At 40.3% G+C, this 27534-nt stretch overlaps 1 protein-coding gene across 2 annotated transcripts in view; it reads right to left on the reverse strand.

Moving 5' to 3' along the window:
* Nucleotides 1-14808: 14808 nt before the first annotated feature.
* Nucleotides 14809-27534, reverse strand: part of FAM53A (family with sequence similarity 53 member A) — a 34679-nt gene continuing 21953 nt past the window's right edge. The window contains exons 3-4 of one of the 2 annotated variants that reach the window (XM_057432309.1): nucleotides 19264-19318; nucleotides 14809-15803 (exon numbers count right to left, since the gene is read on the reverse strand). In XM_057432309.1, the coding sequence (XP_057288292.1) occupies nucleotides 14941-15803; nucleotides 19264-19318 (918 nt within the window). In that variant the 3' untranslated portion in view covers nucleotides 14809-14940. Of the gene's footprint in view, nucleotides 15807-19263; nucleotides 19319-27534 lie in introns of both variants that reach the window. The other variant, XM_057432308.1, reaches the window with a different exon arrangement.

The raw sequence follows: 27534 nt of genomic DNA on the forward strand, positions 1-27534 counted from the left end.
TCTAAATGTACATACTGTGGAGGCATCAATGAGAAATAAAGAGCTAGAGGAACCAGCTCCAGTGAACACACTCAAGGAAGGACCACTGATACAATCAGCCATTAGCAAGTTTACGCAAGCACTCTCACAACCTTATTTTTCACACCAGTTTCCTAACAGGCACACCTAACAGGCAAACCATGTTGGGAACTAGCAATAAAATCCAGTTTCAGTTAAAACCTTTGGTAGTCAGTGCTCACATGCTAATCGTAAAGATAAACAAAGCACAGAATCATAGAATAGTCAGGGTTGGAAAGGACCTTAAGATCACCCAGTTCCAACCCCCTGCCATGGGCAGGGACACCTCACACTAAACCATCTCACCCAAGGCTCTGTCCAACCTGGTCTTGAACACTGCCAGGGATGGAGCATTCACAACTTCCCTAGGCAACCCATTCCAGTGCCTCACCACCCTTACAGTAAAGAACTTCTTCCTTATATCTAATCTAAACTTCCCTTGTTTAAGTTTTAACCTATTACCCCCTTGCCCTATCACTACAGTCCCTAATGAAGGGTCCCCTCCCCAGCATCCTTATAGGCCCCCTTCAGATACTGGAAGACTCCATGCAGCCTTCTCTTCTCTAGGCTGAACAGACCCAGCTTTCTGAGCTTATCTTCATATGGGAGGTGTTCCAGTCCCCTGATCATCCTCATGGCCCTCCTCTGGACTTCTCCAACAGTTCTACATCCTTTTTATGTTGAGGACACATATCAACTTCTGCTTTATTCACTTGCCTTTTATAACAAGTTGAAGCCTGGGAACCTATAGAAACTCTTTCACCAAGGGACTTAAGCTTGGCTATACATCTGACAGCTATTACTTTCTGGGAGATTTTGATGTTTCTACAATATTTAAGACTAACCGAGAAGGATGCAGAAGAGAAACTACTTGGGTGGGGAGTGTTACACAAGAACAAGCTTACCATAAATCTGAGTATTTTTGAATAGATTGCAAATTATTTCAAGCACAAGTTGGTCAGTGAAGGGTGGAAGCAGCCTGGTACAAATTCAACTATTCTGAGAGCTGTATTTCAAATATGGAAAAATAACAAGGAGTCAATATTTAAACCGCCTATGTGAGATTAGCACTCCTAGGCAAGACTTCTTTATCTGAACAATGTTTCCATTCATATAAAAGGAAACTGTCATAAGTTTTCTGCATGGAGTAGACCAAGACAATAAAACCAAAACGAAACAACTAGTAACTAGTGGTTTTAGTTATCAATGAGCTTCCTAAAGGAGATTAAAAAAAAATTAAACCAAAACATAAAAGGGGAGAGAAAAGGCATCATGCATGCTCAACTCTGAGAAACAATCCAGAATACCTTGCTTAGTGGTTTTCAGGTTTCTAACACCTGAAATTCAAGCTTAAGTAAAACAAAACCACTACAATTTACTTTTTAATAAAACAACACTTTTTAGACAAATTGGTAATAATCAAGCCCTCTACCTTAGTTGTTAGGGAAAGGACATTCTATGCCTTACTCTATGTACACAAAGCCATTTCAGAGAGGAAAAAAGTCCCAGTAAATACTAATCACATTGAAGAATTTAAATACAACTGGTCTGGAATTGATGTGCAGAAGGGGAGTGTTCACAACAGCGTTCATAGTTCACCAACAGTTCCACTGAGGTTTCTTCTTACAGATTAGAGGTTATTACAAATATGACTTTGCTAACAACGCATTTCAACATCCTGCCATTCCTCATTGTTTTCTTCTCTATAATCCTCAGGTTTACAGTTTCCAAGCATGAACTTCAAGGATCACGTTAATTCTGCTGCAACTTAAAGGTAAAACTACTAATATGCATTACAAACCATATCATCATCATAAAACTATAGACCTGACCCCTACTCTGAATGGGTATAGATAAATGATCCCCTACGAAATGCACAATACGAGGTCTGTTTCGTAAGAAGGGAAGGACTTTACCACAAGAGAAAGAAAACACCAAGCATGACAGCAGCCAAGCAGTACTGTTTGCAGTATTTCCTGTAAGATATCAAAACAAAAAAGGTCTTATTTTTAAATAAACAGAGGAGAAATTCAAAGTGTCCCAAACCTGTCATTCATTATGCTCTGCAGACAATATGTTGTAGCACTAGTTTGAATCTCTTTCCTATTTAGGTCACAGTTCTCGCTACTCCCACAAGTTACTGTGGTACTCTGACTGGGACAGAGAAACACCTCACATTGCCACTACCAGCTGCAGTGAATATGGCAGCATATTTGCTCTGTATGACTGGCAACTGCTTTTGTCAAGACTCAGGAGAACAAGGCTCTAAAGTGAAGTTATTTCACAGGTGTACAAGGAACTCGCAAGGTAGAAGATCCTGCATGTATTAGTAGACTCATACCTGAAGAGGAAATATCATTTATGTTTAAAAAGCCATCTGAAACCAAAGGCTGGCTCAAGAGCATCAGCTTTATAAATAGGACTGCTTGGGGAAGTAATAATTGGGAGAGACAGGCATTGAGAGCTATTCATAGACCTTGAGCATAAGCTAAAAAGGCAGTAGAAGACATTCTTCCTTCCCCCCATCAAATACCAGCATCCCTTCCTGAAGTACAAAGTATGGGTTTTTTTAACCTATAGATTTAAGGCACTAACTTTGAGATTGTCAAGCTGCTGACACAGGTAAAGAAGATATTCCCAAATTCTGTCTGGGAACAGAACTTTGGGCGAGTTTTCTCCCTTTTGCCACCATCATCTGATTGCTGACTGTGCCATGCATCCTACTTGTCTCACAAACAGCAATATAAAAAGAATGACTCCTGCTTCCAACATTCAGTTCTGTTGTCCTCTCCAAAAGAAAGAGAGCTTACAGCAACAAAGTAATAGTCCACAACATCCTTATAAAACATAAGCACATGCAGGCACACACATATCCAGTGATGGGGAAAGCTGGCAACGCTTCGGAGGAAAAAGCTTTTAGGCCATGTGGAATTAGTCAGGAGACATCATGCTGGCTTGCCAATTCCCAATAAACAGACATGGGTTTTGTAATGATGCTTAACTGCCATTTGACAAAAATGTTGATTCCCAGTGGAACAGTTCCATACTTTAGATTTGTACCACGTAAGATGCACCCTAGAAGAAGGGTGATGTGCCTACAGGAACATTTGCTTTCTCAAAGCCTGTATTTGCTTTCTCAAAGCCTGTTACTGAAGGGGCATTTCAAGTTCAAGTACCTACACTTTTTGTTTAGTTCTAGAACAGAGCTGGGTAGAATAGCATCCAAATTCAACAGTGAGGGAGGCAGAGACTAAAGGCTCTCCAAACCATGGGTCAAGCCATCAGACATTCAGGAAATGTTCAAGGTAAGAACAAGTTATCTGTCTTTGAAAAAATACCTAGGTCAAGAAAATACTCTTCAGTGGTTAGAAAAAAAAAACAAAAACCCTACAAGGCCACTTCTTTAAAGCTTTTTAACCTGCACAACTCTGGTTTGGAACATGGTTATCAGCTACATTTCAGTACAGAAAACTTAGATCTGTTCTTGACAGCAAAGCTATTTAAGGAACAAGATTAGGAAAAACGTTCCCCTCTAATATTGCTCAACCTGAAGAGCTATTTCTAACAAGTTAAGGAGTTCATTAATTAGCAATTAGGATCTTTTTCCTCATAATGAAGAGGGAAATTATGCAAGATGTGGATTATCCAAGCTCCAATGCATCTGAAATGGAGCCCTGATGGACAGCAATCTCCCCTTTTGTTTTTAACTACCTAAGTAATTCATATTGTTCATGGCAGGAAAAAGTAAAAGCATTAGATCCAAGACCTACTGCATTACCTCCAGCAGCTTAGCAAAGTGAAATGCATCCTCAGGTATCTGCACTGACACCATAGTAAAACTCTCAGTTAACTGGGTCTGCTTACTACAACAGGATTAGAAAATTGAGAGTAGGTTGAAATTCAAGCCTGGTAGAGGCTGAAGACATTGGGACAGCACCTGCTGGTCCTGCCTGAAAGACCTGTCATTGGTATCAACACTTGCTCCTGAACATCTGAGACTACACAAGCCTCAAACGTGCCCTAAAGCTCTCAGGAAAGACTTTCTGGTTTTGCTCTAAGACACCTAGACATATTTTGGAAAGGTCTTTTCTTCCCAGAATGGCAATTTCTGGGAAAAGTTACCAAAAATCAACACTTCGGTGTCAAAGAGCTTGATCAGCAACAGAAGACTATCAAGGAATTTTACCAGTTTTATACCAGCCACAGAGCATCATCAGATGCATTGAATCAGCACAGATTCAGACGACCATTTTGTATTCAGCAGAGCCATTAAGTGTGCTACAGGCAGGGCTCTCCCATTTAATAGAATGTGTGAGACCTGATGATTAAGCACCCCAGGCTACTCAAAAGAAGCCCAATACTGCCAATTGGAAGCTTCTGGCTTGCTGAACTATTTGTCATACTTTTAAAGTAAGCTAAGCTAAAGCAAGCTGAAATTAATATCTCAAAAATAATTAGGGGACTTTAACTACTGCAAGTTTAAAGTGATCTTTAATATATCAAGGATACTTCTAAATCAAGTATGAAGCTAGTGTTATATGCACACCAATACAGGGAAAATATATCACTTGTGTCCTAAATCATAGTAAATAGTTAAATTATTAAATTTATTATTAATAATAGATCAATAATAACAGAATACTATTAAATATTAATAGATTAAATAGATTAATATTTGCTGCCCTAGAATAAACTCACAAGAATTAAGTAGCAAAAAAACCCTCAGCAGGTCACCCCATGAAAGCACTCCACATTGATACTATACTATGATATAAAAAGTTGGCATTTTAACGCTTCATATATTAGGTCAAATTATAAGCTGGGTAGAAAACATTTCTCTAAACTGTCCCACTAAAAGACAAAATACCTGTCAAATACTAAAGCTTAGCAGAAGCAGGACATTAAGTATCCACTAGTCATTTGCTATCCTACAAACCCATTATTGCTTCCTCACATGGAAAGTTCTTCAGGACTGTCATATTCTGAAGCCTGGCAGTCAGGGAATGACTCACCTGCTTTGAGACAAAACATTCATACCAAAATAATGCCTGTTTCATACAGACATTGTAATCACCATTGTATTTGGAAGAGGAAAAGGAATTCAGCTGCCCTTCCTCTGAGTCCTCCTCATACAAAACTCAAACCACAGGGGTAGCAAGGGGAGGGGAGTGGGGAAGGAGAAAAACAAACACTGAAGTGGTTTCTATAACCAAAACCTCCATAATTTCAAAGCAGACTAAATGGCCGGACAGCACTAACATGCTACAGGATGATCACGGGAAAGTACAGCCTCAGAGAGGATAATGCACTATCACCAATGCCTTTCACCCTAGTTAGTATTTGCTTAAGAATATCATTAAAATACCAACATAAGAATTCAAGTATTTCTAGAACCCAAGCTTAAAATTACACAAGAGTGGATGTGAAAAGGATGAAGTGTTTTACAGTTAGCACATCATCCATGCAATAAGATAAACAGAGGAAAACAAAAGCAAGTGATGAAAGAGGACCTGTAATTCAGAACAAGGAAAGATACAGTTTAACATTCCCTCTGTACAGAGCTTTTTGGAAACAAACTCAAGTTCCCAATAAGCACTTTGTTGAACAGAGGGAGTCTCAGTCTCAATTATATCCCAGATTCAAAAATAATTCAGAGGAAGTTGACAAGAAGTAGTTTCAACATGTGTTTTTCTGTTAAGGATGCCCTTTTTTTCCCAGCTGTATTCAACTGCAGAACTGGAACTGTAAAGTTTGAGAAATTAATACTGCAAACATTAACTGCTGACAGTGATGCTGCTGCTTTATGGAAAAAAATCACTCTTCTTTTTTAAGGAAAAGAGGAAATGGTGAAAGCTTGGAGAACCAGGCGTCCTTCCCAGTTTAATTTGTTGGACTTAACATGTATCATCAAGCCAACAGGATCCAAACTCATCAACCCCAGTCTGCCACTAAAGTCTCCTACATCTTGTTTTTGTAATAAGTGCACCTTTATGTTATCATTGTTCTTCCAGGAAGCCCTTACAGCTTACACAATCAACTACATGTATTGCAAACATAAGGGCTCACAAACTGTCCAAAAAGAAAGTTAATTTCACAGGACAGCATCCCTGACAAATACACAGCATTTTTTCTTTTCCATTTTGAGCTGAGTTACACATTACTCTTACGCACTTGGATAAAGCCCTCAAGTTTCACATGAAAAGCTCAGACAAGTCAGCAGCTATACATCATAGTGTTTGATATCCTAAGCCTTATACGATTCAACACGAAATTAAGTTATAACCTGGCTTGACTCCTATTCAAGTTTTGGAAAGGTTTCCACAATATTTACCTACAACTTAAAGAATGGCATAATCTAACCTTACTTCGTTCTAGGAACCCAGACTCTTCTCACTGCCACAATTCATAGCACCACACTATGGAACTTAAAAGCACACTTAAGTCACCGAACATCCCCATCAACAATAAAAGCTCCCAACAGTTGCTCCCCAACCTGCCCTTTAAAGTTAGTCATGGCACAAAAATTGCCTTTAGGCAAATTGCTACACACATTTTGGTGAATGACACAGCCCTTTGTACAAGAGTAATTCTGATTCCACCTGGTATAGTGTCTGAACTTAAAACTTAGTGTTATGTTGCTGTGTTAGTCAAGCCTAACACCCTTATTTTATAAAACCCTCAAGATTTTCAATCATTTCACATGAAAAAAAACATCTGCAAAGGGATTGGGTTAATCTTGCTTATAGAAAACAAATACCAGTTTTCAAACACCACAGTGTTAAGAACTATGTAATTATAGATACGCCATCCAACTGATGTTAACAAAGTCACTCCTGAAACAGAAAAAAATGAAAGACTTCCTACATTACTTTCACACAACAGATGAGCAGTTCATCTATTTAGGTTTAGAAGAAAGAAAGAGCAATAAAGCCATGCCTGCAATGACAAAATTCAAACTCCTAACTGATTGTAAGATAGCAACATAAAGCCCAGTGGAAAACACAGATTTCTAACAAGGCTAAAAAGCTGTCTTTAAACTGAACTGAACTACTTATACCACAAATGCATGCTTCATTAAAATAGTTTAACATCTCCCTGAAAATATTGCTATTTAAGCAAGTTCCTAGACAAATAACAGACAGTGCAAGAAACAAGCAGTAGATGCTACATACAATTAAAAAGTTTAGAATGCTAACAAAGTACAGATATATTTAAACTCCCAATAATTCAAATATAGGAACAAATTCCTAGTTCAACAAGCCCAACATATCACACCACAAGTGGAAGCACAGAGCTAGCACTGGGAATGACTTGCTTTCCTGAAGTCAGAAATCAGCATTGACTTTTCTGTGTCAAGTTACCGCCTGTTTTGCTTGTTTGAGAAGGAGAATACCACTTGAACTAGACACCTCTTCCCTACTGATTTATAACAGCATGAAATAAAGTTGTGTTGTTGGGGTGTGTGCGAGTGTGTGTGGTGTTCAAGGCCAGTGTTTGACTGGAAAAGGAGATGGAGATACTGCTGAACGCTTTAGCTGGTCCTACTCAAGTCTTCAGGAAGCTCTGCAAGAAGCCCTTGGCTATTATTTCTCACAGCAAAAACTACTGCTGATGTGTGTCTCCTCTAACTCTCATGAAGAAGTATTCCAGGCCAAAAGCACAATCATCCCTAACATCACAAAACAGAAACGAGGAACAGGATACAGACTCCTAGTCTCTAGGCACCATGGCTTAATATCTGCTATCCCTCCTCCCACTCCTGCATAAGTGGCTTTCAAATAGAGACTAAGAGCTCGTATGTCTTCATTAGCCAGAGGACCAGTAGCTTTATTTAAAAGTTTTATTTCTATAAAATACAGTCATGACAGTAAGAAAGAGATGCAAAAGTACATGCCACTATCTTAAGCAAGTCTGAATGAACTTTACAGCTTAATTAAAACTGCTTTTGCTTCCCACAAAAGGGTCTTTATCTCTAAGAAAACCACATTCCCGAAGGCATTTAAAAGGCTACAGTGGACTAAATACTAGAAAAATATATACTGTGCAAAGTAATCATGCATCAACAGAGATTGAGATAGGATGAATTAAAAAAAATCTTTACTCACCCATGATTTCCACAATTGGTTTTTATAGCTAGTAAGCCAGATGTCAATAGTCACTCATATAAACTTCAAGTCAAACTGCTGTATGTTATTTTTCATTTAGTTTGAGTACATGGAAGGCTTAATCACACTACAGAGTAGATGCACACTGCTCAACTTCAAAGCCAATTTAACCTACAATTCAAGTCAAAATACTTGGAAATTTACTAGACATCTTACACAGAGACAAGTACAAAGAGTTCAAGAACACCTGTGCTATGTCACCAATGACAGCAGTGCTGGGACTATCACTGGCCATCACTGATGTTTGCTCAAGAAGTGTTTCCTTTGTGGAAAGGCAATAGAAGAGTAGGCATCTCAAGAAACTTTCAACAAAGAAGACGGAGGGGGAAAGATGAGGGGTGATGGGTACAAGCTACTCCTGGGGATATTCCAACTGCACACAAGAGAATTTTTCACAATGAGCACATTCAACAGTTAGAATAATCTCCCCAGGGAAGTGCTGGATTCCCCAGCACTGCACACTTAAGATTCAGCTGGACAGGGTGCTGGGACATCTACTCTTAGGTCACGCTTTGCCAAGAAAGGCTGGACCAGATAATCCTTGAGGTCCCCTTCCAACTGGTATTCTGTGAACTTCACACATACCTGCTCCTCTCCAAAGAGGAATTTCTCCCAATCTTAGCAGTTCTCTAGCTCCTAAAACCAACTTGAAATGTATAAATACAATAGCTTGACCAACCCCCAGCAGACTAAAGCTGACTTGCACCTCACTATTCAAAATCCTGTGGGCATAGCAGTAGTTTATTTTCACTACACTAAAACTTACAAGAAAACCTTAGAAAAGTGTTCTGCTACATTCACTTTCCATTCAGACACTTATTCTCCAAGTCATAAGGCTGCCCTGAAAGAAAGAGGCACTTACACTTTGGAAATACCAGTCTTTGGCCTCTTGCATGCAGGGGTACATTACACAGGTGAGCAGTAAAGACATTTTCCTTGAGGTCCATTGATGACTATTTCTTTTCAGCTATAAATTAAGTTTATGCCTTGAATTACATAAAGTAGATTCAAACCACTGATTTACTCAGCTGAACAACTTTGCTACCCAGCTCCCTTCCTCTTAATAAGGCCATTGACCATTGTGCTTGAATTACTTCATGCCTTTGTGAAATACGTGTTATCTTCCGCTTTTTTGGTTTATGATCACTTAGAGAAATTACTACCACGGGAAATAGAAAAGAAAAAGAAAATAAAAAGGCCCCAGAACTGTGTTTCAAAGCAAAGGTAACCCAGGATTACCTCTACTTTTCAAATGTGAAGTTAAAGGTTCCCAAAGGAATAGGTATTAACTTTTCAAACAAGAATCAAAATTCCTTCCCTAGCTCAACTGCTTCATTCATAGCTGTTCTTTTTGGTTCTTAATCTTACACAAACGTAAACTACTAGTAGATTGACTAGTGTTGCATATATATAGTTCTACAATTTTAATGATCCAAATCAAACCCAGTCCAATTCCTCACTACATATAGCTGATCTGCATTTTCTGCAAATCGTATTCCAGAAGCCAAGGGCATCCTGAAGCAGAAGATACCCTCACACAGTGCAAGGGCATCTATCATCTATTTTATCTGAGAAGCAACACCACACATGAATGCATCACTGAACTGCAAAGTGTCATCCACAGGTAGAAGAAAAAAAAATAAAAATCAGACCTATATTCTGACCCAGAGATGCTGTAGTACATCTTCTTACACTCTTGCAAGAACCCTCATGTTTAATACTTACAACTGTATTAAGTATCTTCCCCCAGCCACACTACACAAGTGTAGTGTGCCAGGTAGAGGACAGCATTTGCTGACTTCAGTGTATCCACAAGCAGAAAACACATCTACCCCAAATAACCTGTTTGATCCCATTTTGCCAGGGGGCTGTAGGAGACAAGCTTCACATAAGCATCTCAAAACTATTTAAAACAACATGCTTACTATTTAGAGAACACAATCTAAATTAACTTCATGAGCCAGTACTTAACCTACTTCAGCCCATTCAGGCTTGACTCCCAGGTTACTCTGCTAGCATTCTGAATGACTCTCAATATCACTTCTTATACATGCTAAAGCAGCAGCCTGGGAGAAAGCCTAACACCAAGTGAGCAGCTTCTTCACTACACTACTCATGTATGATAGCATCTTTTCTATGTCTATACTTGATTTTTACTTAGAGCAGTGACACTGCTTGAACAGCTTGGGAACATCACTGTAGCATAATCAAGTGAATGCATCTTTAACTATGCTTAACAGGCATCCCTGGAATTTTCTATACAAGAATTCAAAGGATCAAGGAGAATGCTTTAGAGCTTATTTTGCTTAAGCTTAGTGAGGCCACAGTACGGCTAACACATCTACCTGGCTGCATACTGACCATTTCAGTGACCTCAAAGACCAATAAAACAAAAGGTAGGCCTAATAGTTCAGACAGCAACCACAAGTTGTTACACTGGTTTATTATTTAGATACTTAAATAAATCAGTACCACATCTCACCCTTGTATATATTCACCTTGGCTTCTTCCAACTAGGCTACAAAAGTAAAACTGAAGTAAGCAGAGGCAAAGATTCCACAAGATAGACCAGGAGTTACTAACAAAGTCTCTGCAGGAACGGTAGCAATCATCTGATCCAAGTTCTGTCAACAGCACTCTGATGTGTTCTGCCCTTCATAAAACACTGCCTCCTCATCACACCCTTCAGGGAAATACATCCACCTCCACCATTCCTCCATACTTTGCACACATTTTTAAATTGCTGTGGAAATCACTATCAACTTGTGCCTCTGCTCATCCTCATACTTCAGTGACACTAGTCTTGCTGGTTTGGCCAGAGCTGGCAAGTCTTTACAAATCAGTTGCTATCTTCTGTGAGAAGCCCCCCTTACCACATAGATCCACAAAGCCAGCACATCACTGTGACCCAAAACATAAAATCAACAAATCAGAGATAATTTAAGCTCAATTTACTTGAATGATCAATGTTAGTGTTTTGCTGATTCAAGACCTTAAACTCCAAGAAAGAAAAGTTAATTACTCAGAGAATGAATGTTTGAATATGACAGTGAACAGTTTACAAAAATTAAACTCTTGTGGACTACTGTGAATGTCTAAGAGAAAGGGTTTAAAAAAACCCAGAAAAGAGATCTATCAGTAGTTGTCAAGAGTTTAAGTGCAGGGGGGTTGGAACTTGATGATCTTAAGGTCCTTTCCAACCCTAACTACTCTATGATTCTATTTTATGATTCTATTACCTGCAAAGTGCACAAGTCCAAAGAGGCTCTTGGCCATGCACAGTCATCTTGAAATACGGGGGTGATCAGATGCTACAGTGAAGGAACACCAACACTCCTCACTGGAGTCACCTTCTTACTTGGGCTATTGAGAACAAATACTAAGTAGGCATAAATACTGCGTTCTGAAACTCCTACAGCTATTCTTGCACATATAACTGAACAGAGAAAGTAATTTTGAGTCCTTTGGGGCTAAAAACAGCTATCATTTTTTTGTTATCTTTTCCTACAGTCTTTTCCACTTGTTTTTACAGCTGTCTTCATGTTCTAGAAGGTCTGAAGTTTCACAGCTTGTATTTTCAGCTTCAAGTCCAGAAAAAGATCCTTCCAGATTTTAGCACTATGCAAGAGCTAAAGTGGTGTACAGCAATCTGCCTGATCATTTCCATCTATTTCTACATATGTGAATTACTCATTTTACTGAATATTAATGTAGTATTTTCCATGAGAATTGAAACTATGGCATATTCTTTTCCAAGAGCACATAAAATCTAAAACAGAGGGGGAGTACAGTGAAGTGAAGCATGAAGGTCTGTGGCGAAAGAACATAAAATCAAAATATATAGAAAGAAACAGTTCATGGTGTTAAGAGCTGCCCAATTTCTTTCCTTAAGTAAAGGCACAAATTAGAATATTAAAGAGGCAACAGCAGAAGGAGCAAGCCACGAACAAGAAGAGAAATTAAGGATAGATTAGTAACCTGAATTTACTCACCTATGAGCTTAAACAGTAAAAAGCAATGACAATGGGAACTTCTAATCAACAGTCATAGGAGAGAATTCCTAGCTGAGAAACCCTGAACAACTCTTGCAGGTGTTTCAATGCCAACCTTTCAGGACTCTGGAGTGTTGGCAGAAATGGCTGCAGATCCAAAACTCCCCTCTTCGCATAGTCATAGCTCCCATATGCCATAGAAGTAAGAACTCTCCCTTCTCACCAACTTCAGGTCTAACCTAACATGGGTCAACTATGACTTAAGTTCTCCACAAGCATCTAATTACTGACCTGGTTTTGAGTAACTATTTGGTAAGTTTAGCTCTTCAGGAAGATTCGAGGATATCAAAATATTTGGAGTAAAGCTCAGAAACAACCACAAAAAAATCCTCAGAAGCATTTGTTTTCAACACAGGTCTTTCATAAACTGACTAAGAAGTGAATCTGAAGTCACAGAAAAAGTATTTTTGGAAGCAATAAGGGGCCATCAAGATACATAAAAAGAGGTCTTACTGAACTTCCCCTTAGCATAGCCCTGATCTTCACAGAGCTATATGCAGATATAGGACACATGCATGTATAACATTTCAAAACAAGTCTTCCGTAATATTAACTTACAGTATTTCATACAGCAGTAATTTTGTTTAAATTTAGAGAGAAATGTTTAAGACCACCATGTAAGTTTCAAAGCATATACATCTGCCAGGATTTGGGACATGGGGAAAAGGTAGGCTATGAAGAAATAGAGTTTTAACAATCAAAGGGGTAAGCAAGCTGTCATTCTACAGAAACCCCAATAGTTCTTGAAAACTTCATTCAGTTTTTACTTCAAATGTTTTCAGCACTGTTCTAAGTTTTAAACAGATGTTTTCACTAAAGTTTAGCATGTTTGGAAACTCATCTATTTCCAAATTATACTTTTTGCCTTCAATTAAATACTCGGTAGTATCTCTGAAAGAGGATTCTCCTGAAACAGCTAGAAAAAACCCATCACACCATGACACTGCAGAGTGAACTTTGTTGCATAAACTACTCAGCTTATAGTAAAAATATGATTTCAAAATAGATCTTAAAGGAAAAAAGTGATTGAGACAGGCTGAATATTAGTCTGTGTAGCAGCAAATCTAAGTAGCCAAAAAACTTTAGGCTATATCAGGTTTTCTCCATATACACTGTTATGTCATCTAAGTAATCCATATATCTGAGCAACTGAAACTACTCTGCCAGTTAAATACTGTATCTCACTTCTAGAGCTTGAAGAGTGTAAGCAGCAAGTATAGCCAAAAAAAGGAGCAGGTTTTAAATAAAGAAACCTGAATTAGACCACACGAGCAGCTGAAGGCAAATCCGCTACTATTTCTGGAGTAGATTAGCAAACTAATCTCGGCAGTGATTAACACAGTAACAGGTAAAATCTGATTAGCTAGTAAGTAAACTTGCATCTTAACCAGAACTCGGAACACTGTCTAGGTCCTGTCTAGAGTAGCAAGCTTGGGTTACCAAGCTTGTCAATAAGCAAACAGATCATTCTGTATGGCTTACCAACTAGTGACCTATCCCACAGCTTCATCAAAAAAGCCCTATTTTTAATGAAGAATGTCCTTTAAGCAGTAAGTTGACTCATAAAGGTGTTAAAAAAGTCATACAGACTTTTACCTTGGCAAAGTGGACATAAATTAGTTAACTCTGAATATTCCACAGTGGACAGTTCAGTTCCAGTAGCTTACTAGTATCCCCCCACCCCTCCCCCCCAATTCTATGTAAAGCCTTCTACTACCAAGGTACCACAGACTGGACATTTTTGCCAGCATCTCATTCTACTCAGCTTTTCTTTTGCACAGCGCATTAAAGGAGGAACATTGGTACAAAAATTTTTCCTTTCTTCACGCTTTCATCGCTATTTCTACAAACTGCCTCTTCCTCACTATTCTTAACCAATCCACCTCCTGAGTCTCCTACCTACTGAAGGCAGGAGGGTTATACTCTCACAAGCATAATGTATTCTCTGGCCATAAAGTAAGACTCAATTTCACAACTACAGAAACTAAATTAGCATCTTCCATTTTAAATTGTAGCAGTTGCCTCTGTGGACACAAACTTTGAAAAGTGAGCTGTGCACACGTATTTGCATTACATGCAAAGCACAGGCCTGAACTGAAGTTTACTTTTTTTTTTATATCAGCACTTTTACATGAGGAAAGAAGAATTCTGCATAGTTCAAGTTAGAACACCTCTCCACTGAGCCAGAGCATCTGCAGCTGCTGTACTGCAGTACTGCTTGGATTTCTGACTGCTTATTAGCATTTTCTTTAGTTAATTCATTTATACAGGGACTTGTTTGCTCTTATTTAACTTTATGGAACTACTCAAACTGCAATGGGAGGATTAACCAAACAGATTTACACCAAGATGATTGAGAAATCATTGCACACTGTTCTCTGGGAATAGAGTGGTATAATTTTTTTGCTGGCCTGTCTAACCCCCACTTCAAAATGAAACGAAACCATGGAGTAGTCAAGCCATTTTTCTTTGGACTCTGCTTCAAGCATTTTTTCATAGATCTTTGTACCCTGTAGCAAGCAGTTTGGACTTTAGGGTCTGGGCTTCGGGAACAAAAAGCAAGTAGCTATAGGGTATATAGCACGGGCAAGTATAAGGAGCCTGCTGAAGGTGACTATGTCAGTATAAGAACATAAGCAAGTCTGTAAACTACCAACTAGTTCAGTTTATCTAGGAACAGCCTTTCTGCAAGAGTTTCCCTTCACACACTGAGCAAAGTAAAATCTCACCCGTGTCATTTTAAAAAAGTCTAACGATGGCCTGTTCCATCGTACATCCTCCTCCCGTCTGCGCTTTAGCCGGCTCTTCTTTTCATTCAGAACACAAGGCTGAGAGCGGCATCTCAACAAGCCCTGACGCCGGCTGAGCTCCGGTGTGGAGGTGGGAGTGCTGTTGGCTGAAGGCAAGAGATTTCCTGTCTCGGTGATGTGCTCCTGGGAGAGGGAGAGGCGGCGCCTTGGGTTAAAGTCACAAGGGCCTCCAGAATTCCAGCGGGTACTCGAGCTTGTGCTGCCCTCGCTACTGTCCACAAACCCGCTGCTGGCAGAGGAAGGTCTGGGTACTGGTGATGTGTTGAAGCTGGTGATAGTGAAGACGTTATTGAGTGACAGTATGTTTTGTGGCAGACTGATACTTGTGCTTCTCTGTAATGTTGCACTTCCATGACTGTTGCAGCGTTGCAAAGTAGCGCTACCGCCACTATTACACCGTCTCTTTGACACAGGAGTCCAAACTTTTGAATTGCCAGGCTTCCAAGGGGACCGACAGCGAGCCAGCTCATCTGGCTCAGACAGGGACCTGCAGTGGCGTTTTGTTGGTGGTGCCAAGGGTTGACCCGAGTTTTCGTTAAGGTTTAATTCACTTATCCATCCGGACACCATAGATGTACTGGAAGATTCCTGCTGCCACTGCAGACTACCATTACTGGCAGTGCTGGTGCTGAATGGGCACACTGGGAAAGGGTAAGCTGAATTCCTTGTTGTGTCAGTCTGGATTGGGTAACCGCCATTTAAAGCTTTCCAAGGACTCTCTTCTGAAAAGATACAAGTGAAAGATGCAAAAGAAAAAAGCCAGTTTGTTTTCAACCTAGCTTAATGCAAAACCATGAATAAAACTCAAGCTCTGAAGGATGAGCCATAGATACCTAGCTCTTAATCACACTACAGTTACATTTTAAAAAACATAGAATATTCAAAAAACATTAAGACCAAGGTATTTCAGAAGCCAATTCAGGACTGCAGTACATATGTACCTTGTTAATGCTTCTTCCTGTATATTGAAAGATTACAGCGTTGTGTTTCTTTAGTTAGGAACAAGGACAGCTTCCTTACCTGCTTCCTTGTACACAGCACAATTAAAACCTGTAACAGTGAGCAACCTATGGTCCAACCAAAATGGATTAACAAGTAATGCAAGAACCCACCAGGGAATTTCTATTCTTTTAATAAGAACAGGATAATCTCTCAGACTGCTGTCCTTCATTTGGCTGTTATGCTCTTCTATTAAGAATACCTTAATAAAGAAAAAGTTCGAAAGAGATGGGCGTTCACATTCTGTGGTGTGAAAAGCTTTACTTTAAATTAGAAACAGTACAAAGTTAAAAGCAAACTGCAGATCCTTTCCTTTTCTTGCTCAAAGTGTAGGGGATAAAAATCCTAATTCAATGCATAAAATAAAGTGAGTATCCCTTAAGAACCTCCTGCAAGTTTCACTGTGAATACCGGCATAACCCACAGTGCACAACGTCTCATCTGAAGTGGCAACGCTGGGTTAAAAGCGGTCTGCCAGCGAAGCCTCTCACTCTTTTGTAAAGCGTTTCTTTGAGAACATTCTGCACATTTTACAGCTGTTCCTCCACATTATACAATGAAGTGTAAGAAGAACTACAGCAGACTTTGGATTTGCAAATTGAAAACTGTTGGCCAGTTAACAGCACTTCATGCTTGGTTAGAAAATTTGCTAATTTAAACCAATTAGCCAAGTAAGTTTCACTTACCCCAGCTTTAGAGTATTTAAAACACCAGATTTTTTCCCCAATGGCTATTTTAAGAACCTAGATATAACTTTAAATACCAGTATATTCTTACCGTTGTCTAAGTTTTAGAGTAATCATCAGATAAAAGATTTGCTGAGTAGCTTCAAAAACTGTGAACGCAAATAGCTCTACATATTCCATGCCCAAAGTATGTCATGGATTATCCTGTTTATTTCAATCTTATTTAAAGAACAGCCTATTGTCTCAAAATCATTTAACTGTGCAGACAGCTGGCCTATTCAAACAACATGTTTTATTAGAATTCCTCTGTCCTTCCTCCTCCATTCTTTCAGATGGGTACAACCACATACTGTGCTTTGCCTTAAGCATGTAAGCTCTTCAAGGCAGGAACCATCCATAATTCAATGCAAGTAAAATAGCCAACACAATAGGATCCAGATAATGCTTGAAACTCCTTGTATGTACTGTAGGACAATTCGCTAGCTTGGACTGCCCTGATTTTTAAAAAGCCTTAGGAAGCTTTCTCCCAGATTGGGAAGTGGGTTTAAAGAATACTGCGAAATAAAGTCACAAGTTGCATGTGTGTTTTAATTCTTTACACGGTAAAATCCTAAAGGTCTTTTCCAACCTCAGCGATTCTAAGAACACAAGCTCCAACCTAACACTGCCATGCCCATCACTAAACCATATCCTTCAACTGCCACATCTACATATCTTCCAAATACCCCCAGGGATTGTGCCTCCACCACATCTGCTAACTTCCATTCAACTGGGACCATCCTGGTTTGCTGACAAATAACTGAAAGCAGCCTGGTGAGTCCTTCAGCCAGTTCCCTCAGTACCCTCGGGTGGATCCCATCCAGACCCATAGATTTGGATGTGTCTACATGGTATAGCAGGTCACTGACCATTTCCCCTTGGATTATAGGGGCTTTATTCTGCTCCCTGTCCTCAACTTTCAGTGCAGGGCCTGGGTACCCAGAGGATAACTGGTCTTACTATTTAAGACTGAGGAAAGGTGGCATTAAGTACATCAGCCTTTGTCACTATGATTCCTCCTGTGTCCAATAAAGGACAGATTCTCCTTAGCCTTCCTTCTGCTGCTAATGTATTTATAGAATCATTTTTAATTGTCTTTTATGGCAGTCACCAGATTAAGTTATAGCTGTGCTTCAGCCCTTCTAATTTTCTCCCTGCATAACGTCATGACATCCTTGCAGTCCCCTCCTGAGTTGCCCATCTCCTCTTCCAAGGGTCATTAACTCTCTATTACCTAAATTCCAGGCAAATCTCTCTGTTCAGCCAGGGCAGTCATCTTTCCCACTGGCTCATCCTTCAGTGCCTGGGGAAGGCCTGATCCTCCACCTTTAAGGTTTCCTTCTTGAAGGATATCTCCAGCCTTCCTAGACTCCTCTGCCCTTCAGGATTGCCTCTCAAGGGACTCTCGTCAACCAGGCTCCTAAACAGGCCAAAGTGCCCCCTGGAAGTCCAAAGCAGCAGTTTTGCTGACCCCACTCTCCTTGCTGTCATTTCAAGATTGCTATGACCAAGACAGCCTCCAACCATCAATACCACCCACAAGTCCTTCTGTTCACAAATGACAGCTCCAGTAGGCACCTTCCCTATATAGCTCACTCATCAGCTATGTCAGGAAGTTCTCTGCCACACACTACAGGAACCTCATAGACTGCTTCCTCTCTGTTACAGTATATTTCCAACAGACATCTGGTGATTTGAAGTCTTCCACAAGAAGATGGACTAGCGATTGTGAGACTCCTCTCAGATGCTTACAGACTATAGACTATGGTCTACCCCTCTATCCTGTCTTGGTGGTCTATTATAGACTCCCATCATGATTATCTGCCTTGCTGATAATGGTATTTAAGATAAAAAGACCATTTCCCTTTGAAAATTTACACAAGCTAAGATGTGCATTTTACAGGGAATTCCACCGAGCAAATAAAATCCCTCCATCCTCAAACACAACAGAAGATGCAAAATTCCAAGTCCATCCCTTAAAAAAGCAGCACAAAGTCTACATTTCAATAAGTGACATTTTTATTTTTTTCTAGATACAACTTCCTCTTACTCTAATACGACCAAAGTGGGAAATGCAGGTAACACTTCTACGAAGGCACTGGACTTCAACTTAGGTTTTACATCATGCTGGATATTCTACGTGGCAAGAAGGTGTGTAAAGATTTCTGCCAGTTGAGGAACCTGAAGGGATGTTTAGCATGAAAAACAGCACTGCTGTGCTTCTGGCATAGCAGATATTGAACCAAAAAACGTGTTACAAGGGCTTTTACTATGCAAAGCAGATCACAAGTACAAAACTAACAACCAGCTATTCCCAGTATTGTTCCAAGACCAGCTTAAACCAGCAGGCTCTACAACAGCATGCTCCATCCCCCTCATCTTATTTACAAAAGAAAGGCTGCTTGCTATACCAATTACCTCAGTAAAACACAGCTAAGGTTTCTGAAGAACTTACCATTGATTTCGAAAGGGAACAAGCTGCCACTTTTGTTCAGCTTCTCAGATGAGTACTGAAATCAATCAGAAGAAAAAAAGTTTTAACTGTGGAAGCAGTCAGCATAGGATACTGCATGCAGTTTTCAGTTCCCCTATACGTGCATTTAACAACATCTTTAGAAAGGACTGGGTATCTTGAAGAAATTCCTCAACAGCTGATCTTTATAAAAAAAACCCTGGCAGCTAGATATTTGTAATGTTTTCTGATCTATTGTGAAATATCGAACTGCTTCAGGAGTTGCAACATTGGCCCACGTGAATAAACTGCAGAATTAAGAGCAATAATTCATTCTTAATGAAAAAGCTTTGATCCAATTCTCATTTCATTGGAGAGGAAATTACAGTCTAACAATTGGGTTTCCATTTTCAATCTTAAGGCTAAAAAGCAAAACACTTAATCTTCAACTACAAGACAGGAATAGCTTTCCCTAAATTCAATATACAAGCTCTTTAAGGCCACCACCATGAACATTATCTCAATCAGGCTTTACTAGCATTTTATGTTTCCTTAAAACCTATGTAGCAAAATGTCTGCTTATTTCTTAAGGGTAAAAAAATCAAAAATATTTACTAGCTAAAAACTGTCTTTTGCAGACTCACAGTCTTTGAAATCATGGCTTACTGGCAATAGATCACTACTCAGAAACAATATAAAGCCATGCTTAAAACCAGGCTTGTGTGTAAAAGGCTTCAGAATTTATTATGAAGCCTCATCAGGAGTATCTGCACAGTAGGACAATTTGTATGAAGGTTTTCCATTTTCTTAACTAATTTTACCTAGAAAATATCACTACAAAGGTATTCTTTAAGGGTCTAGGTCTCAAGAGAATAGATCTTGCTATCCAGCCTCTTATAAAGGAGTTATAAATAAGCTCAAGGCTCCATCAGAGTCCAAGGATCATTATTTATTCCTCCATCACCACCTCAGTATGAAGACTGCTTTAAGAGAACACCACATTTCACGTGAGCATTGTCTTTTGTGTATAGCCAAAGAAGATAGCATCGTACATACACTTCCTTTCCAGATACAAAGTCAATTTTAAAACAAACATCCTTGGGCTACAAAGCTTTTCTTTCTTGCTGGACAGCAGCACATGGAGTGCTAGTGACAACTTTATATCCTTGAGCCCCACACACAAGACAAACACTAAGCTATGGTGATATTCTCTTGGCATTATTGTTTTAGAGGTAGGAAATAATGGAACAGATGAAAGCATAAGACAATCAGATATTTAATCTTTGGTGATGTCTGCATGAGACAAGCCATTTAATTTTTACTCTATGTTTGCATTTGTAGATGCATTCTTAACTTACATTTAAAGAAGGCTACTTTAAAGAGCAGAGCCTCAAGTTTAACTGCAAATTTGATGGAGAACCAATTAGCCCCAATCCAACCATATGAAGTCTGCAACTTGACAGCAGGAGCCATAGTCATTTTTACTAGCTTGCTTTTCATAACTGCAGTTGCCACTTATATGTATACACACATTTAAGAAGCCAATATCAACTGTTTACTCTAAACAGCTAATAAGGCACCATATAGAACACAAGAGCACATCAAGATAACAGTGATATTTACATTTCAGCTGTCCCCGAAGGGGAAACAAACAAATTGGAGACTTAAAGATAAGGTTTTTCAGCAAATTCCTCCCTCTCCAGTTTTTCCCAAATGAAAGGCAATACCAACCTATTCCAACTATCGGATAGTAGCTAAGGAAAACACATTTTTGTAACAGCATTGTGTCAAAATGTATTAGCTAATGTATTTTGACCTACATGGAAAATGGCAGTAAGAATGACTTAACCACAATAACAAAGGATGTCTAAAAGACCCAGGCTAAGGTCTTCAATGCTTAGAAGGAACAGAACCTCAAGGACAATCCCACATGGCAATTAGATCAATATTTAGTTTTCACAAGTAGTTTTTAGCCAAATCCATCTTTAACAAGGTTCTCTTCATGAATGCCCAAGTTATTTGATTACCTGCACTTTAACCACCTTAAAAAGCCTTGCCCATCAAACAGAGGCTAAAATATTGTCCAAGAGCTGCAAAGCCCTAATAGAATTTTTCAAGAGGGCATGGAAAAAGTAGGATCACATACACAGACTATCTGTACCACAGAGAACCGCAATGTTCTCAAACCCAGACAACAACCCCATCCTCTGAGCTATTTCTGGTCAGCTCCTAGTGAAGTCAGAACACAGGTCTATGATAAAGCAGACGTATTACAACTACAACTTGTTCTCTTCAGTGATCATTTATACAGAACCTTATTAAGTTACAGAAGGTGCTAATTCTCTGGAGATTCAGACCAAAAACCCTCATTAAATGTCACATGTGACGTCATATGCAGGAAAGGGGCATTAAGCTGCGCTCAAGGCACTTCAGGGTGATGAAGGAAACAAGAAACTCATTTATGATCTAGAAAGCCAAGTTATATAACTGACACTAAAGATACCTGGAAACACTATCTGCTAGTGTATTTTAATGATGTCTGGAAGTACAAATTTGAGTAGACTAGACTATCAGGCTGTAAATTGCTTATAGGAGGGAGGATCGTTTTTATCTATACAGCACATAGCAGAAGTCCCACTAGATATTACTGAAACAGGGCACTGAACCAGTTTATCAGCTCTCCTGGGTTGGCCATGCTCTACCCTCCCCCATTCATTCCCTTTGTGCTACGATCTATCTGAAGCTTCCAGAATGAAGAGCTCTTTTATGATTATGCTTGAGAAGTTGCAATTGCTAAAAGAACCTTGACAGGGAAGTCTGCTACCCTCTGTGTGAAAGAAATCTTCCTCAGAATAATGCCACATTATTCACAAAGTCATCTGCCTTAAGAGGAAACCCAAGAGGTCACGTATATCCATCTTCCCACTACTGCTTTTCATGTTAAACCCCCCCGAAGATCTGATGCCTCTTGAGAAGCTTTCTGGGAAAAAGAACATTTTTAGATAGAGACACAAAGCCTATGAAACAAGTTTCTAAGGTTTTACTTGTTACCTTCATGCAAGAAAGTGGAACTGAACCTCTCCTATGCATCTGGAAAGACTATCCTCAAAAGGAAAGGAATTGCATGGTATGGCATTTAAGACAGCACTGCAAATTTCAATTGGTTTACTGAGTCTTAGCAGATGTTCTTGAGTCAAAATACTCATGTTGAAAACACCTAGTCTTGAACCCAGTAAATGGAAGAGGCACACAAGTGAGACTGACAATTATAATTTACATCACCAATTTAAAAAGTGCTCTTTGCTAGTGAAAACGCAGCTGTAAAAAATAAATCTGGCTGTTCTTTTACATACACTCCAATGTACTACATAAAGAGCTTCACAGCCTGCGCTATCCTGCTCATTCTCAGAATGACTTCTTGATATTCGTAATGTTAGTTTTTTTTTATTTCAAGGCATTTTCTTCTGTTTCTAAGTATTTTTGAGTTCCTCCAATTTATCAGCATTCTTCCCAAACCACAGAAAAGCCAGCGTTTATTATTCAAGTACTAATTTAACCACCACTGTGCAGATGGGACCTTCATTGTTTGAATAGGCCATGCTAGACTTCCATCTCTCTAACAAATAGCCTCCAAATATGACTAGAGAGGAAGTAGTGAGAAGCATTTGACCTTTTCTCAGAATACAAAGTACTAATTAAGTCACATTTCAGACTCAGCCCTCAAGTCTTTCAGCTAGTGGCTTTCCATCCAAGGATGTCAGCCCCATTTTAAGTCTTTCAACACAAGTCAGCTTCATGAAAATTAAAAACAATGAAAACCTAGATGCACAGAAAGTATTAATAGTAAAGCTTCTTCCTTTCACAAATACTTTTCTGGAGATGCTCACGTTTCTTTCCTAATACCACACCTTGAAGTCTTGCACCTCACACACTGTTATGCCAGAAAACAATACTAACTTCTACATGAATACCAAAAAGTACTGGCTTAGCCAGAACATACAGAAAAGCCCTCAAGATTCTTAAGGCTCTCAAGAAATCTATGTTAAATGAAACAGTTGGTCACTATTTCCTTGAATGAAAGTCATAATATGCTTGCACAAGATCTCATTGTTGAGAAGTACAGTCAGCCAACCAGGGATATTGTTCTACCCACTTAGTTAAGAACTTGGGACAACCTTCCTGCTCCTACAGCAGGAAACACAACCATTTGGGGTACTTTCCCTGAAGGCAGGTGCAGCACAACAGTGGATATCACTGAGCATGCATGGCCAAATGACATGCTAATTTTCCAAGCTGGTGCAACTCATTTAACAGACAAGTAAAAAGCTACACCCAGTACTTTACAACATACTCAGGCAGCAGGTAAAAGTACTTATCACACAGCTTACACAAATAAGTGTATTATGTCCTGTGTATGTTGTCTTTATGCCCAGCTTGGCTAGCTGGAAGGTAAACAGTCTGAAAGAGCTATTCTTTCTTTTATAACCTTCATTTACAAGCTGCATTACAGAATAGCTTTTCCCCAGCTATTTTACCTATTTGTGCCAAGACAAATACTTGTGCAGATGCACTATGAAAAGAATCATGAAACTGATAAGAGTTAACATTAAGCTTTGCAAGAAAGGTTAGATTTAAGCCTTGATCAGCTCACAATACAATTAATCACATCGTCCCGCAGAACTTTGTGCCAGCAATGAAAGTAGTGAAAGAATGGCTCTAAATTGCTATTGCTATTAGAAGAAACGACAGCATTAACCTGAACTTCTTGCCAAGAAGCCTAAGTGTGCTAAAGCAGATTCAAGACACCCACTAGCATTCTTTTTCCCCCTTATTAAAATTTAGCAGTTGTCATTTTCCTACTGGAAAAAGGGTGCTTTATCTTAGGTTCATGTTTTAAGTCAAGAAGCCATCATTCGCTCCCATTAAACCTTTCTCATAGGGAACATCCTATTGCACACTTTTATTCACACTTGCTTCTCCATTTACACACCTTCCTTTGTGATTTCCAGACTTTTCCAAGCTGCCACTGTGTACAAACAGAACATTTTCCTGGCCTCAGAATTAATTTTCTACAAGAACTAAAGTGTTTCCAAAACCAGTTACTTAATGAAGGAGGAGAGGAGCAAGAGAAGGATAAGGACAAAGCCACTGATGAGACAATCTGCCATTTTCCACTCCTCCTTTATCCTTTATTGTAAGTACAGATAAAGACAAGAATAAAAAACAACCAACACCACATTGCACCATGCTAATACAATCCTGTATAGACTCCATAAAGTGTAAAAGTACATCATTCACTGCTCTTGCAAGTCTCTGATACAAAACCTACAGTAACTACCAATAGGATAGCTCAGTTTCACAAATCTATGCAAACTTTAGTGCCTCAAAAATTAGGAAATACAAGATCATAGAATCATAGAATAATTAAGGTTAGAAAGGACCTTAAGATAATCCAGTTCCAACCCCCGTCATGGGCAGGGACACCTCACACTAAACCTATCACCCAAGGCCTTATCCAGCCTGGTCTTGGAACACTGCCAGGGATGGAGCATTCACAACTTCCCTGGGCAACCCATTCCAGTGCCTCACCACCCTAACAGGAAAGAATTTCCTCCTTATATCCAATCTAAACTTCCCCTGTTTAAGGTTTAACCTGTTACCCCTTCTCCTCCCCAGAAACTCTATAGGCCCCCTTCAGATACTGGAAGGCTGCTATGAGGTCTCCACGCAGCCTTCTCTTCTCCAGGCTGAACAGCTCCAACTTCTTCAGCCTCTCTTCATACAGGAGGTGCTCCAGTCCCCTGATCATCCTCGTGGCCTCCTCTGGACTTGTTCCAACAGTTCCATGTCCTTTTCATGTTGAGGACACCAGAACTGCACACAATACTCCAGGTGAGGTCTCACAAGAGCAGAGTAGAGGGGCAGAATCACCTCCTTCGACCTGCTGGTCATGCTCCTCTTGATGCAGCCCAGGATACAGCTGGCTTTCTGGGCTGCAAGCGCACACTGAAGCCGGCTCGTGTTCATTTTCTCATTGACCAACACCCCCAAGTCCTTCTCCACAGGGCTGCTCTGAATCTCTTCTCTGCCCAACCTGTAGCTGTGCCTGGGATTGCTCCGACCCAGGTGTAGGACCTTGCACTTGGCATGGTTAAACTTCATAAGGCTGACATCAGCCCACCTCACAAGCGTGTCAAGGTCCCTCTGGATGGCATTCCTTCCCTCCAGGGTATCAACCGAACCACACAGCTTGGTGTCATCGGCAAACTTGCTGAGGGCGCACTCAATCCCACTGTCCATGTCAGTGACAAAGATGTTGAACAAGACCGGTCCCAACACCGATCCCTGAGGGACACCACTCGTTACTGGTCTCCAGCCGGACATTGAGCCATTGACCACAACTCTTTGTGTGCGGCCATCCAGACAGCTCTTTATCCACCGAGTGGTCCATCCATCAATTTGATGTCTCTCCAGTTTAGAGACAAGGATGTCGTGTGGGACAGTGTTGAACGCTTTGCACAAGTCCAGGTAGATGACATCAACTGCTCTACCCCTGTCCATCAGTTCTGTAGCCCCACTACAGAAGGCCACCAAATTGGTCAGGCAGGATTTCCCCTTAGTGAAGCCATGCTGGCTGTCACCAAGCACCTTGTTGATTTTCATGTGCCTTCGCATGCCTTCCAGGAGAATCTGCTCCAAGATTTTGCCAGGCACAGAGGTGAGACTGACTGCTCTGTAATTCCCCAGGTCATTTATTTTCCCCTTCTTGAAAATGGGGGTTATATTTCCCTTGTTCCAGTTGTTGGGAACTTCACCTGACTGCCACGATTTCTCAAATATGATGGCCAGCGGCTTCCCAACTCCATTCTCCAGCTCCTTCAGGACCCACGGATGGATCTCATCAGGACCCATGGACTTGTGCACGTTCAGATTTTTAAGATGGTCTCAAACCAGTTCCTCTCCTACAGCGGGCGCAAGGTCTTCATTCTCACAGTCCCTGCATCTGCCTTCCAAGACTTGGGTGGTTTGGTCAGAGCCTTTGCCAGTGAAGACCGAGGCAAGGAAGTCATTCAGAACCTCAGCCTTCTCCAAATCCCGTGTAGGCAGTTCTCTCGAGAGCTTCCTGAGGGGGCCTACATTCTCCCTTGTCTGTTTTTTATTTGCTATGTACCTGTAGAATCCCTTCCTGTTATCCTTAATACCTCTAGCTAAGTTTAATTCTAACTGGGCCTTAGCTTTCCTAACCTGGTCCCTAGCTTCCTGGACAACATCCCTGTACTCTTCCCATGCCACCTGTCCTTGCTTCCAAGCCTCTTTTTTCAATTGAGTTTTCCTCAGGAGCTCCTTATCCATCCAAGGAGGTCTCCTGGTCCTCCTGCTGCACTTCCTTCTAGTTGGGATGCAACACTCCTGAGCTTGTAGCAGGTGATCCTTGAATATCAACCAAGAGTCTTGGGCCCCCCTGCCCTCTAGGGCTGTATCCCATGGAACCTTACTAAGCAGGTTCCTGAAGAGGCCAAAGTCTGCTCTTTTGAAGTCCAGTGCAGCGAGCTTGCTGCATGCTCTTCTCACTGTCCTGAGGATCTCAAATTCAAGCACCTCGTGATTGCTGCATCCAAGGCTGCCCTGAAGTGTCACATTTCCAACAAGCCCTTCCCTGTTGGTGAGCATGAGGTCAAGCACGGCACCTCTCCTTGTCGGCTCCTCTATTACTTGCAGAAGGAAGTTGTCTTCCACACAATCGAGGAACCTCCTGGATTGCTTGTGCCGGACAGTACCGTCCTTCCAACAGATGTCAGGGTGATTGAAGTCACCCATGAGACCATGGGCCTGCGAGCGTGAGGCTTTTCCTATCTATGGAGTGCTTCATCTGCAGGTTCTCCTTGATCAGGCAGTCTGTAACAGATCCCCACACTAATGTCTCCCATAGCTATATTCCCTTTAACCCTGACCCACAAACTCTCTGTGGACTGCTCACCTGTCCCCAGACAGAGTTCCAAGATGCCACTACAAGTTTAGTTAGAAGCATTGCTGTTGGTTATAGGTCATCACTGGCTCACACCTAGGCCCAGAATTTAGTTATAAGCAATAGGTTTGCAAGTTCAAGGATACAGGAGATTCTCCTACAAACTGTGTATCTCAAGTGCTTCAACAAGCTAGCCAAAATAAATGCAGGCTCATTAAGCATGTCTAAGAGAGTTAACATCATTCCAATGCTTTTATACCTGCCTTTCAAGAACAGCACATACTTAAGGTAAAGACAGAAAAATCAAT

This window comes from Pezoporus wallicus, unplaced genomic scaffold (assembly GCF_028554395.1).
Source record: "Pezoporus wallicus isolate ANWC-B61680 ecotype Strahan unplaced genomic scaffold, APGP_CSIRO_Pwel_v1 contig_8490, whole genome shotgun sequence".
NCBI classification, from domain to species: Eukaryota; Metazoa; Chordata; class Aves; order Psittaciformes; family Psittacidae; genus Pezoporus; species Pezoporus wallicus.